The 13,983-nt window shown below is 40.8% G+C and overlaps 1 protein-coding gene across 1 annotated transcript in view; it reads left to right on the forward strand.

Moving 5' to 3' along the window:
- The window catches only part of ADAMTS17 (ADAM metallopeptidase with thrombospondin type 1 motif 17), a 192,710-nt gene that overhangs the window by 101,877 nt on the left and 76,850 nt on the right, over positions 1-13,983 (forward strand). The window contains exons 11-12 of the mRNA XM_074880340.1: positions 8,937-9,038; positions 10,686-10,831. Of these exons, the coding sequence (XP_074736441.1) occupies positions 8,937-9,038; positions 10,686-10,831 (248 nt within the window). The remainder of the gene's footprint in view (positions 1-8,936; positions 9,039-10,685; positions 10,832-13,983) is intronic.

Consider the following 13,983-nt stretch of genomic DNA (forward strand, 5'->3'; position numbering starts at 1 on the left):
ATTTACTTAATTGCCATGCTTTATTTTATAGTTTTCCTAATGTAGGTTGTTAAAATTCAGACTATTTTCACGTTGCCTGTTTCATATGAAACTGAAGTGTCCTATTTCACTGCTTCTGTATGTTGCAAAAAGACCTTTTTCTCTTTATTTTCAGTGGAAATACTTTTTGTTTAAGAGAGAGAAATAAAGAGAGAGAAGTAGAGTTCCTGCCTGGGCAGCACAGCCCAGTTTACAATTATTGGAATGCTTCAGAAATTTTTGTACGTGTTTCAGTTTGGAAGATGGTCAAAACACATTCTGGTGCAGTGGTTTAAAGAAAAATAAAAAGAGAGAGGGGAACCAAAATAAAATTATAAAAATACAATGTGGAAATTTAAGAATATAAAAATAATAAACTCTTAAAAATAATACAGAGTGTCTATTAAGAATCAAGCACTTGAGTTTGGAAATCCTACATTTCTTATTAAAGCACAAGGGGAGGAGAATTAGTGTAGCCTTGTGATGTGGCATCTACAGCTGAAGTTTGAACTTAACTAAATTAGCCAAAATGCGATTGAGTATCAGCCTGAAAATAGTGTATAACAAGCTTGAAGGGCATTCAGACCTCTCCCGCTGGCCTTCTGGGAACTTCCCATCTGCAAAACACTTCAAGAGAAAACTCCTATAATCTTCACAACCACATCTGAACAGTGTGTGTACCTATCTATGTTTATTTTACTGTCCCTTCCTTCTCTTTTCCCATGGCCAAGAAACACAATCTGTGATTTCATTCTTTTAATTTCCCCCTTTTTTTTTCCTTTTTCTAATGGACAACACTGCCTGTTGTTTAAAAGATCAATACTTTCCTTATCCTGCAATCAGGTGTTAAGGCCTGAGGAGTTCACTGGAAGTTACTGAGTGAACATTGCTCTCACTGAAGACAGTAAGAGATGGGTGTTGCAAAGTGCCAGGTCAGAATTTCAGGCTTTAAGTTGCAAACACAGTGTTACACAGAAGTGATCAGGTTGATTATGAAACTTGCTGGAAGCTCTTGCCCTTCCTTCATCATGGGCAGATATCTTCTCCTGAGCTAGATGGTAGCACAACTCACAAGCCTTTTCTTGGTGGGCTGTGTGTAGTATGGACCTCAGCACTTAACACATGGCATGTACAATACCATGCTAATATAGCCGCTGTGGTTGTGACATAGCTGATTAGCTAGAGCTCTTTTAAGTGTACTGAGGTAGAAATGGTAATAAGTTAAAGTACAAAATTTCTAACATTTAATACAAAGGAATGAATCTATTCCAGTGCCTTGCACCACATGTTTCTACTTCTTCCAGGTTTGACCACATAAGGATACTTCCATGATTTCTTCAGCTGATGTAACATGTCCAGTTGAATTCTCTCATTTAAGGTGCTGAAAATTGGGCTCAGCAAAGCTGAAGAGCACATACAGCAAGAAAGAATTCTGTGTTGGTAGGAAGGTGGACAAAGCTTATCTTTTTCTACTTGAATTTCTATGTGTCTATGAATTGTAGACCCACAGGAGCTAGTTTCATGAATGCCCTAAAGGCACTGAAAAGATTAATATTTAACAAAGTCTTCTTTGCCATAAAATTAGTTTGTGGTCTCATTAATACTGTCTTTTCAATCTCTTTCTTTTCACTATTACTTTAATTCCAGTTATATGAAAAAATGAAACAGAACTGGTGCTTTGCAAAGAAGTACTTTAGGCGGGGAGAAGGCATTTAGTTTGCCTTGAGAGCACCAGAAATTGCTAAAACTAGAGACAGTCTCAGGGAAGCTGTGTGGTTTTCCAGAAGCCCTGATCTTCTACCAGCTTTGAAAGGTTGCCCTCCTTGAACTATTTCCAGTCAGGCATCTCAAACCACTCTTCACTTCTTAAAATACTGGTTTCTTGTATCTCCCCCAGATTGGAACAATTTCCAGATACTGCATTGCACATTTCCAGTGTAGAAGTAATTAATTCCAGTTTAACTTCCTCACAGGAAAGGTTGAAGAGCTTGCAGTAGGCCAAACCCCTCTCAAAAGAAGAATTTTTACATTTCTCCATCTCTTACCATCTACCCTGCAGAGCCATTCATAGAGCCCTAGGAGCAGTTTTACTATGAGAGCTGATGGCACACTTGGCAAAAGATCCCTGCTGCATCCGCTGTAGAGAGGTCAGGGCTCATCGTCCTGTCTGTAAGTGTGTTTGGGGCAGTTCTTGAGTAGCCTGGCTTTGCGTTTGCTAACATTATCAAAACATGAGAGCTCTGGATATTTCTAATCCTTCAGCTTTCATCTGCTCTTACAAAGACTGATTATAACCAGTTCATTTCATTCAGACCTTAGACATCCAAACCTGTCTGTGGTGAGCAGTGTGTCGTGGTAAGTTACTGTTATGGAAGCTGACAGATATTTTATCTTTCTTCCTGAAAGACAAAGGGGAAACATTCTTATGTTTTAATTGTAGATCAGAAAAGCTCTTGGTATCACCCCATATATATATAAGGGCACATTTCATATGGGGTCTCTTGTTGGTAGTTGGAGTGATGCATAGCAAGCCATCTAGCTCAGAGAACCAAACCCAGCATGACACTCTTCATGTTTGCTGAGTTCAGTTTGTTTTGTTTTCTCTGATACAGAACATTAACAAATCTCGGAAATGACTATGTTAAGTTTTTTGTACCATTCTACAAGGAAAAGAGTAGCACCTGAAGGCAGTTAACTATCAAGGACCATTTCCTTAAGAGTTCTTTAACTGCCAAGGGCCATTTCCTCAAGAGTTAAAACAATCCTGTTGATTTTATACATTTGAGCCTGGTGTTGGTGACTTTCCACTCGCAAGTTTTGATTAAGAGGCCATTCATTGAGTTAATGGAGTTACACTGATGAAAAAAACTAATATAAAGGGGAATCAACTCTAAATTTGTTTGTTGCCTCCAAGCAGGCAGGTTATTGGTGGTTCATCCAAAAAGCATAATGTGCACGTGTGTTTCTGTATGTTCTTGAAGAAACAAGGTGATCACCAGGTAGTGAAAATAAGGAAATGTGTTTTAAGAAACCTTTTCTAGTTGCATATATGATTGGTTTGTATAATACAGTCTGAGATGCTTTCTGTCGAACAGTAAAGATCCATTCTTCTTTGTCATTAATGAATAAAATTACACATTATGAATTTGTGGGATTGTTGCCCAGTGTTGTTAAAATGAGAAGATGTTAGTAGATATTGACTATTGCCTGAATATTCTAGGATAGTCCTTGTGATTCTTTATCAAGCCTTCCCTTGACTTCTGGATCATTTGGACAGATAGACAGACGCTTCCACTATTGGACCTACCACTTGTTCCTTGGAATATCAGCTCTAGAGAAAGGTCAGCAGCTGGCCACTGATACATGTATCCAAACTTCACAGTTACCTTGTCTGGGGTAGCACATGTCTCTTTTTCAAAAGTGCCTTCCAATTTTACAGGATTCTGATGTTGAGCACTTTTCATCTAGTTTTCAACAGCAAGAAGCTCCATCTAAATTAGCAGTAGCAAACAACAGTGGTCACCTCCATTGTAGGTTGTCAGTTGTTTATGCACCCAAAATTAAAGGCAGCAACAGTGTAGAAATTGGAGGCATTGTTTTTCTCACCTTGTTGTGTAAAGAATTCCTCCTCAGAAGCATGCTGTGAAGCTTCAAGAACATGTAGTGTTTTGAACAGGAAGGCGTGTGTAAATTGTGTGTTTATTATGCTTAATAGGTGTTAATTAGGATTCTGTTTATAAGCATATTTTCTTTCACAGTTAGCTATATGCCAAGCCAAAACCTTGGCAAAAGAAAAGAGATCTGATACTTCATTGAAAGCCAGCCTATTTATAAGCGTGCCTGTGTGCTATGTGGTCTCTTGCTCCTCTTTCTTAAGGATATTTACTCTTTCTAAGTCCTTCTTCATAATCTCCTCATTGGTTTCCTAGTGGTTTAATTCTCCTGCTAGAAATAAGAGGTTCCTCTTTCCAGAGGGCAACAGGCAGCAGGAACAAATTCATTCTCAGGAGAAATAAGTGTTTCTTTTTTTGAATTAATCCAAGGTTTGAGAGTGAATGTGTAGGGAAAGAACTAGCTTCTGCAGAGTTGTTCCCTGATGGGAAGGACATCTTTATTCATTGGATTCCCTTGATGCTTTGGAGATTTGGAAGCTTCCTCTTGTAGGGTAGTAATCTGAGGCTTTGAGACAGGGGAGTATTGTGAGCCCTTTCTTCTCACTGAGACCACATGAGGTCACCGGGCAGAATCACGCTGATTTTAGTAAGAGTGGTGATGCAAAGCTAGCCCAGAAACTAGCAGATTCTAGACTTACTGCCTGTGGGCAAAGAGCTGGCTGAACTAATTCTGGCTTCTCCTCATTTCCAGCTGCAGCACTGAGTTAAAGAACCTAAAATAGATTGCTTCCCTAGAGCCGCATGTGAGTGGTCATAGCGCTTCACACGCTGCGAGTCTGTGCTGGCGCACATGTGGGATGGAGTTACATGTAAGGTAAACACTGACTTCAGAAACAGTATGTGATGTGAAAAAGCATGAAAAGCTGTGAAAGGTGGGAAGGCCCACAGCCAGACATGTTCCTGGGAGTATCCCAGAGTTGTTTCTGGTTTTACCCTGAAGTTTAGCTAGAGCAGGCAGGGTGAGCCTGTGGCTGTGACACCAAGCAGAGGACTGCAGAGCTCTGAGCAGTGTTTTCGCTTGTCTCCCAGCAGACTTTCAGCAAGACATTTAATCCCTTTCTGTTCCTCATCTTCCCACCTTTAACAGAGGGATAAAGCTTCCTTTATCTCCAAGCTCCCAGGAGTCTGTTTAGACTGCAAGTTCTTTGAGGAAGAGAAAACACCTGGCACAGTAAGGCCCCTTTCTCAAACAGATGCCATTATAATACCTGTAATTGGAAGCGTCGTTCACCTGCCGAGCAGATATCTCCTAGCTTGGGAGTTTCCGGACTCTGACCTCTCTCAGGAGTGGTTTCTAACAGCTGTGCAGACAAGTTTTCCTATCTTCCAGGAGTTTTTGAGAGTCTAAAATTTTCACCTTTATAAAAATTCCATTTTTATTTCGATTTTTAAATTTTATTTTCTGTCTGTATAAATTCCTTAGTGGTTCAGGTGAACAAGCATTTCAATTTAAAAAAAAAAATTAAATTTTTATTGAAATATTACTTTTCAACAACCATCTCACTTTTTTAAAATTTTGTTTTGCCCTTGGATATACTTCAAACTGGGAGCTGATCCAAAGATGACCTTTCCCCCCAGACAGTTTCAACAAATCAATATTTTTCCAGTGAAAGATATCTATCATTGGAAAACCCTAACTGGCACTTTTTGAATGCTGCAGGGAAGACTTTGCAGGCAGAGACCTGCTGTCTAAAAGCTGGTTGCTGAATTTACAATTAGCAGTAATACAGCTCTTTTGATGGATTCTTCTGTATCAGTATAAGCTCTGAACTGCCACTCATATACAAGCAACTTCGTTTCAAGTCCTGCCATTTCTCACTTTGATATTTCCCCACAAAGCTGGCTATTTAACTATTAAAAAGTCAGTCACTGTGACTGGTTAGCTATAGGACTGTTTAATGGGGATTTTTGTTTGGGTTTCTATTGTAGCTGAGGAGGTTATATGATCTCTTTTGAAATGAGCTATTAACATGATAAAACATCTTGGGAACACACAATACCAAAGCTGACGGTTTAATCTTTGCTGGGGTATCTGAATGCTGTATTAAATACAGGGGACTGCACTAACAAGCGTTTGAGCTTTGTAGTGGTATGGCACTAGAACACAGAGCTGAAGCGCAGTTACCAGATTTTTCTGTAACTGTTTCCTGAAATATGCTTTGCATTTAGTATTCTGTATCAAACACAAGGATACTATAAAAATCCTATGTTTTCTGTACCTCAAAGATGGGAAATTTCAGAAAGGTTGGTGTTGCTAAGGGATTTTTCCTTGATTTATCTCCTGGTGTGTGTACATGAATGTGTATACATGTATATATAGGCACAAACATATACATATATTTGGACATCTACACATGCACACATGTATGTGTGTATTTGCACCCGCTGTGTCTTTAGGCTGGGCTCAGTTCTGTAGTTCTGCTGGTACAGACACACCTGTGGAGGTTATCTGTGCCTGTTGCTTCCCCCAGGCCATGGCTCCTACCTGGGCATGTTAGCTGGCTTTATCACCTTCCACGTGCTTGTGGGCTATGGAGGAATTCTGGCTGGCAACCAAAATTGTACAAAAAGCTGCTTCATTTTTATGACTTTCTCTTTCCACCACACCCCCTTCCTCCTTCCAATTTTACATCAAAGAGGAGAATTTAACCCTGATTTGCGTGCAGTTTACAATCCAGGGACTTGAAGCTGAAGCTTAACAAATACTGGCCTTGCATAATGCACAGATATTTAGCATGGTGCTCATATGTGTCTAGAACAACTTTAGGGATGTAGTGAATTCCATTGCATCTTCACCCAGGATGTCTTTCTTACACAAAGCAGAAGCAGAGGGTTTCCTTCTGAAACCACTGGGCAAAATTCCTGTCTGGGTCATTCAGGAGATCACACTGAAGGGTTTCTCATCACATTCTGCTCTGAAGCTTTGTGGATATATATTAGAGAGAGGCTGAAGCCTAGAAAGGTGGAAATACTTGCTATCTGCACCCTTCATCTCTGAAGCTTCCCTTCATCTTACGCATCGGTATTCCCCAACCACAGTTTGAAAGGAGGCATTGCTGGTGGTGCTTTCACAAGATCTCTGCCCACAATCACCAAGGGAGAAGAGAGAGTCCAGACTGTCAATTAATTCCTGAACTTGACTTAACAGTAACAACATTTATAGGTCACCAATACAAATATTTGTAATGACAAAAAAGCTGTTAGAGTTTAGCAAGTATGTCATGTTCATAGACTGCATTTAATTGTGCCCTGTAGCTAGATGTGGCACGCCCTACCTCTGTGGTACCTTCCACTCAGTTGTGTGATATGCTTTTAACATATCTTAACTGCTTTTGAATCCTTTCTATTTGTCCATGTGTGTAGCCTTAATATAAAGAATAACCCACCACCTTCAGATCCCAAGGAGTTAAGACACATGCAAGGGTGATGTAGCTTTACAACTAGGAAAACAAGCATCCTCTCAGAGCTGTAAGTTTGGCATTTCAGGGAAAAACTTTCTCAATTTAAGTGCGTTATTGTCTAGATTAGTGTTTTTTCTGTAACACTTGTGGACAGTTAATTGATGTACTTTTTTATTTTAGAACTCTCCAGAAAAGGTGGGAGTTTGAGAATCTGGGCATTGCAGTGTGGAACAATTGATTTCTCAGTAAGCTCTGAAATCTCTGGCTTGTCAATTCTTCTGCCTCAGTATACCTATCTGTAAAACAGTATGTGATGCCCTTATGGCTAATTGGTGCTTAAGTGCTTTCAGAGCTGTGGGTAAACCGCTAATTAGTCACAGTCATTTAGTCAAAATTACTAAAGTCTGATATTTTCCCATATGCTCTATTAGTTTGGGGAAAATGTTTTGAAAATTCATTGATTTAGGTTTCCCTGGTGTATTTGCTCTTGTTTGTTTGTTTGACGATGACTTTGTGTTGTGGTTAATACAGATGTTGCTGAACTGTGCCGTCTGCTTCTAGTTTTTATGAATGTTCTTTTGGTTTAAATAGTGCAAAATCCTCTTTCCAGAAAGAAATGTGGAAATAAAACAGGATGCAGATACTGCTGTGATAACTATTTGTTTCAGAATGTTTTACATCATCACTCTTGGTATTTGGATTTATCTCATCTGCACCCTCTGCCGTACAGATCTATTTTATATAGACATACCAACATGCATGTACACAAAACACACATGCACCCACAGTCTCTTACATTACATTGTGAAAGAACCATAAGGTTGAAGCGTGTTGACTCAACTATTTAATGAGGTGCAATAAATCTTGACAAGACCAGCTGGCACTGGAGTCAGGGTTCTCATCTTTTTACCATTACATTGAAACGTGAACAATAGTGGAAAGAAATGTAACTCTTCTTTTTCTTTTTTTGGTATTCAGATCTGTAGCACTGTATTGAAATCATCCAGTTTCATGGAATGCAAGTCACGGTGGATGCTGTGGAAAATGTTAACGATGTAAAGGCCCTTTTTCCTGGTTCTTTTTCTCAAATTCTGAAAATGTATTGATCTGACAGATCATGCAAGTGTGGTCAGCATTAATATCCCTGCAACACACATTGGCTGAGCAGAGCAGCAATGTTGAGTAATGATACCCGGAATGTGTTTCAAGTCTGGTAGCAAGTTGTGCTGTACCTCTTGCTGCTCTTGCCTCACATCTCACTTCTCACCTTCTCCAGCACATTGGTCTCTAGCAGCTATTTCTCACCACCAAACCTTTACTACCCTGCCTGTCACCAGGCTTCTCCTCTGCTGCATGGCACACCACAAAATCCTTTCCTCTTTCTCATTCCACCTTAAGATCTTCTTCTCCCAAGGGGCATTGCTGGCTGATTATAGCTACCACCAGGTCTAGCAGGGCTGACTGTGTTACTTGAGTATCTTTTTAAAAAATACAAGTAATTAAGCAGCTTGGACATCTAAGAATGTGGCATGGTTCCAAAGCACCCATCTTGGCCTCCCATATAGGATTCTTTTTTAATGGACCAGATTTATTATTATGAAAAGAAATCTGCTTAATTAATATACTACTTGTTTTGTTCCTGACAGTGGCATCCATCAATCTCTTTTATGTTTCCAGCCCAACCACTTAATGCCAATCTATCCTCAAAAAATAATTGCTCCCAAACCAACTAGATGCCTCTGGATTCACTTGAGAAAGACTGCCTGAGCTTTGAAGTGTATCCCATAATGATAGCTGACATCTCCAAAAGTAATAACTGCACCTCATTGCTTTGTGATTACAGCATTTGATGTGTGCTGGGCTCTGGTGCCTGGTGGAAGGAGATACATCCTGTAAAACGAAGTTGGACCCGCCTCTGGATGGCACTGAATGTGGCGCAGACAAGGTAATCAAAATGCTCAGTAGCAATCACTTTGTTTTTTCCAGCATTGTCTGTGAAATAATGTTTCCAAGATGTTCAGTATTTACCATAAACCCATATTTTATACTGATTCTGTTATAGAAACTGCTCAATTAACAGCTGGATTGGGTTAAGTCTTTCTGATTTTATGTTACGTGTATTTCAGTAGCCCCTGGAGACCTCAGTAGTCAAGTTCTGGTGGTCTAGGCATTCTACAAACGGTGCAGGAAGACCCCATGCCTCACTCTAAGTGCACAGTCTGAGTACCCTGCGAGTCATGTTAGGTAGTAGCTCGCTCCTGTCACCTCTGTTCATTGCTGCTGGTGCTGTTTCATGAGAGGTGTTTCTTCAGGGTAGCTAAGGTAGTAGTGTTCTTGGCTATATCTGAGGTAGCGAGTGTGGAGAGCATTTAGGCTGACATTTGGGGAGTGGAGAAAGATGGGGAAAGAAAAAGGGGCTACTTAAGAACTTAATAGTTTCTAAAAGTAGCTCAAAACGTGTTGAGCTCAAATTAGGTGATGTTCAGTTACTTTTGAAGCATTGTTTGCTGTACTGTATGTATATATTCAGATAACAAAGTCATATTGTTATAAGAAACACAAAATAAACTCTCAGATTAGTGGATCTCCCTCCAGTGAAAATCACCATTCCAGTAACTGGTTGCAATGCCACAAGGGTGGGAATTACGGAGGCTCAGCTGTTGCCTGCCAGCTGACCTACTGTGCTAACAGAAGTTGACTACTTTAAGTGAACATGTTTAACCTCTGAGCTGGGCTGTGCTAGGTGGTATGTGGTATGTAAATGGTACGTGATTGATTCTCCCAGTGCAGATGATAATTTGTTAGGCTATGAAGGAACTTGACTGGTTTGGTAACTGCCAGCCCCCTACTTACTGGTTTTGGATTCTAAAATTTTTTGCATGTTGTATGGTCAGGGAGGTGAGAAAGAGTAAAATTATAAAGTTTGTTGCGAAAATCAAAGATTAGAGACCTTTTCTTTGCTTGCAAATAAAGATAAGCAATGGCAAGAAAAGCTGTGTCCTGGAAAGCATGACAAGGAAACTGAGACAAAAGATTTTTAGATATATGTTTTTCTAACTACAGGAGTCCTGGTGATTCTTTCATAAGACTGCTTAGCAGTGCTTACTCTATCATATCCTGGACAGAGCAGGAGAATAGGCCAAGTTTGCTGCTTGGTCAGGAGCCAGCGCAATTCTATTAGAATCAAAGGTTGTTTGGGGCTTCATCCAAGTTAGGTCCAAAATACCTCAATTATTTTGTACATACTGGGAATACTGTTGATGAAGACATTGCTTTGGGGTATAATTTCTTGGACTCGGTTTCTGTGAAGAGTGTGGCTTTAAGTCTTAGCACTTAGATAATTATCTGCTTTATAAAGCAAGGGGCTCAATTCTGTGATTATTGTTTTTAATGACAGAACTCCCTTCAGGGGTTCATTGAGGGTGACACAAATTTCCATGTTTCACCTCCTTCTCCCACCTCCATCTCACTGAAGCCTTGAATCTCTAGGGCTTGTTGTAATCTCTCAGACATCCTTTTATGTCCACCTGTGCAGAAATATTTGCAAGATCAGGGCTTCTTTCCAGCCTGTGCTAACACAATTGCATTTCAGTGGTGCCGAGCTGGGGAGTGTGTCAGTAAAACTCCCATCCCTGAGCATGTTGATGGAGACTGGAGCATGTGGAGTCAGTGGAGCATGTGCAGCCGGACATGTGGCACAGGAGTGCGATTCAGACAGCGGAAATGCGACAATCCCCCGTAAGTCTTCACGTCGTGCTGATCTCTTTTTGCATGTAGCACTTAGACAATCCTTGCTGCAAGAGTACGGCGAAGAAATGGGCAGCAGAGCTGTGCAGAGGACATGAGAGATTTCTTGTTCACAAGCACCAAAGCCAAGTCAAAGTCCTGGAGTGACTCGGAGTGAAGTAGGTTCTGTGGAAGTGGCTTGAAGTGTTACCATTGGAAGTGGCCCATTGCACTGATTCAAACATAGATACAGTTGAATTAAAAACGTGCAGTTTGGCAGGAAAAAATGGTGCTGTGTTTGCTCTCCAGCACTGCAGTGATTGAGGAAGGATTGATCTGGATCTACAGACCAAACTGAGCCAATATGTCTTAGAAATCAGTTTGGCAGCGAGTGCTGGCTCTGGGCTTGGGAAGCAATAGAGTGTCTGACAGTGGTCATAGTGTCATACAGCTGTGTTGGTAAAGCACCTGGGGATACTCTGTACATCAGGATGTGCTGCATATGAAAAGGAAAGTTTTCCTGTACACAGAGTGCAGTGGGTGGGTGCTGTTTAGCTCCTGCACAGTGACTACAAATAAGCCTATGGTGTCTGCTTGGGCTTGAATTTTTTTCTAATTCAGGAAGAAATGTAAGTGTTGTTATCTCCCATGTGCCATGCTTCATCCGTCATGTCAGCTGAGGCACATCTGGAAGTCTTTTCTTCTTAGGGGAAGCCTGAACAGGTTACCATGGTAGCCATTTATCTGACCACCCCTGTTTCTGTGCATTATAACTTCTGAGATGAGTGAAGGTGCTCACAATCTTGAGAGCAGCCCTCCAAGCTGTGTATCTCTAACTTTATTCATATTTTAAGGTTCTCTCCACAGACAAAGCACAGGAAACATTTCTTTTTAAATAGGGGCTGAAATTCTGGCTAGCAACATAGTCACTTTGAAGACATGCCTAGATGATGGATAGGCACAGTCTGGCTGCTGCTCAGCTGTATTCATGTGAAAGGGATATTTTTGTTTATTCCTCTCCTTAAATAACGCTGAACTGCAATTGCATGTCTGTAATGTCCAGGCTTGATTTTTACCATCTCATTTTCCTGAACAAGGGACTGAGCTGGTTTCTTTGCTGTCAGCTACAAAAAGTCTCTTTAACCACAGTGCTGACCAAACCTAAATCCATTCATCATTGTTTCTTAAATTACAGGAAATGCTCCCTCCAAGATTGCACACTGATTTTAAAATTCTCTTGCTCATATACATTCTTGGCTGGGGATACACACGTGATCTTCTTTTGCTTCAAATTCCTGGCGTCAGCCCACTTCTGCAGCTGGTTTATTCACTGTCCAAAAATATTGGCTAAGGGATTTATCTTTTATTTTATATATATTTGGTCTTGGGATTTATTTTTTTTTTAACTGGAATCTCTACTCCTGCCAGCTGACTTTTGAGCCTATGGGACTATCAGTATTTTTAAACCAGTTGCTTCACTGTTTGATTTGGTTTTTCCTCTCTGTAATTTCTCCGAGTATTTGCATGTATTGCCTCCACATGGTTGTAAGGCAGTGTGTCACGAGCCAGTTTGCATGGGCAGACTTTTGAGTTGTGCTGCCTTGTGTTCTTGTCTAAGCTTTGGACTGTTGTTGTACAGTGGGATTGAAGAGAAAACCACTGGCTTAAACAGAACATCAGAATGAAATCTCCACCCCTCCTCCAGTGGCCTCTTGTCATATAAAAGGGTCATGGTAGTATAAATGGGCTTTGATTTCTTCACTTCCATTAGTGGGTGGATTCTCTTGTCGTAAATACAGTGGAAGATGGCCATGAAGTTGTCCACCAGAAGATCTCACATAGTCACTGTTTCAGGCATGTGTCAGGGTGGGCTTGAATTACACTGTTTATTGGAAAACCCAGGCAGTGCTAGAGACCATGTTTTACAGGGCTTGGCACCTGGGGTTACAGGGATTTTTCCCTTCAGATTCTTTTGCAGAATCTGATAGAGATGATGCCCAAAGTCTTGGCCTCAGCATCTGGAAAGGTGGAAGGGACACAAGGAAGAATCCACAAAAATGGAATGAAGCAGAAGGAAGGTATATGAACAAGTGCTAGGTAACCATTTGTGGGAGAACAAGGAAAGTGGCTGTCATTGTTTTACTTCATCTTGCATGATGAAAACCCTCAGTATCCTGTTTAAACGTGCCAAGAAGCCTGTTCTACTGAAATACTATTACTGAGATCAGTTCATTAAAATATTACTTCAGTAATTCTCCATTCCCTACCCAAACAGTAACAGAGCAGAACATAATGAGCATGGCAGAGCTGTGTCTTCTCCATTTCTCTGACTGCCTGTCCATGACTGTTTATCTGCTTGTTCCTGAACCCCTTGAATAGACACTGTATATTCTACTAGTGTTTTACTGGAGCTAGTCTAGTAGAAGGCAGTGATATACTACCAAATAAAGTATGATGCTGTTGGACAGAGGGGAGCTGAGGTGGGAAGGTCTTGTTGTGTATGTTGTTTTTTGTTGGATTACTGGGAGTAGAAACATCCCCCAGATCTGTAAGATGCTCTGTTGTTTTGTGGCTGATGAGTGCTTCCAATTCTTTAATTTTGAGAGAAACTACATCAGGAGTTTGTTTTACTCCTTAATTAGAAATGGAAGAGAGGTCAGACTGCTGAAGGGCTGAGCAGAGGAGTGCAGGCCAAAAGGCACTACATTCCTGCAGCTCCCACTGACCGGGAGTGGTGGGTGCTCAGGAAGTCTCTGTCTCCTAATGGATTTGGTTATTATTTTAGTACTGCCAGTGACCATTAGTACCAAGAGTGAGAGCTGTTTGCTTCCAGTCTGTGTTGGCAAACTCATAGCAAGTCCCTCAGAAGTTAGTGACATCTAAAGATTAAAGCCAAAGCAACTGCTGATGAGCACAGTCCATAATAGTCCTGCTGTGTCTCCTGTTCCCTGGGCATCAGCTTGATAACGTGATCGAGAGAGAGCGCTCTGTTACTCTTTGGGTATTCTGACTGCTTGCTTTTTTGTTTGTTTGTTTGTTTTTTTCCTGTGCACGTACACACAAACATGCCCAGAGTCTCTTATGTTCAATGGCTACATTTCTTTTGCTGTAGCCAAAGAGATGGTCCTGAAACCAAAGTTCGTGTGTCTGATGTCTTTATGTGA

The sequence above is a fragment of the Strix uralensis genome, chromosome 11, assembly GCF_047716275.1.
Source record: "Strix uralensis isolate ZFMK-TIS-50842 chromosome 11, bStrUra1, whole genome shotgun sequence".
In the NCBI taxonomy this organism is placed as follows: Eukaryota; Metazoa; Chordata; class Aves; order Strigiformes; family Strigidae; genus Strix; species Strix uralensis.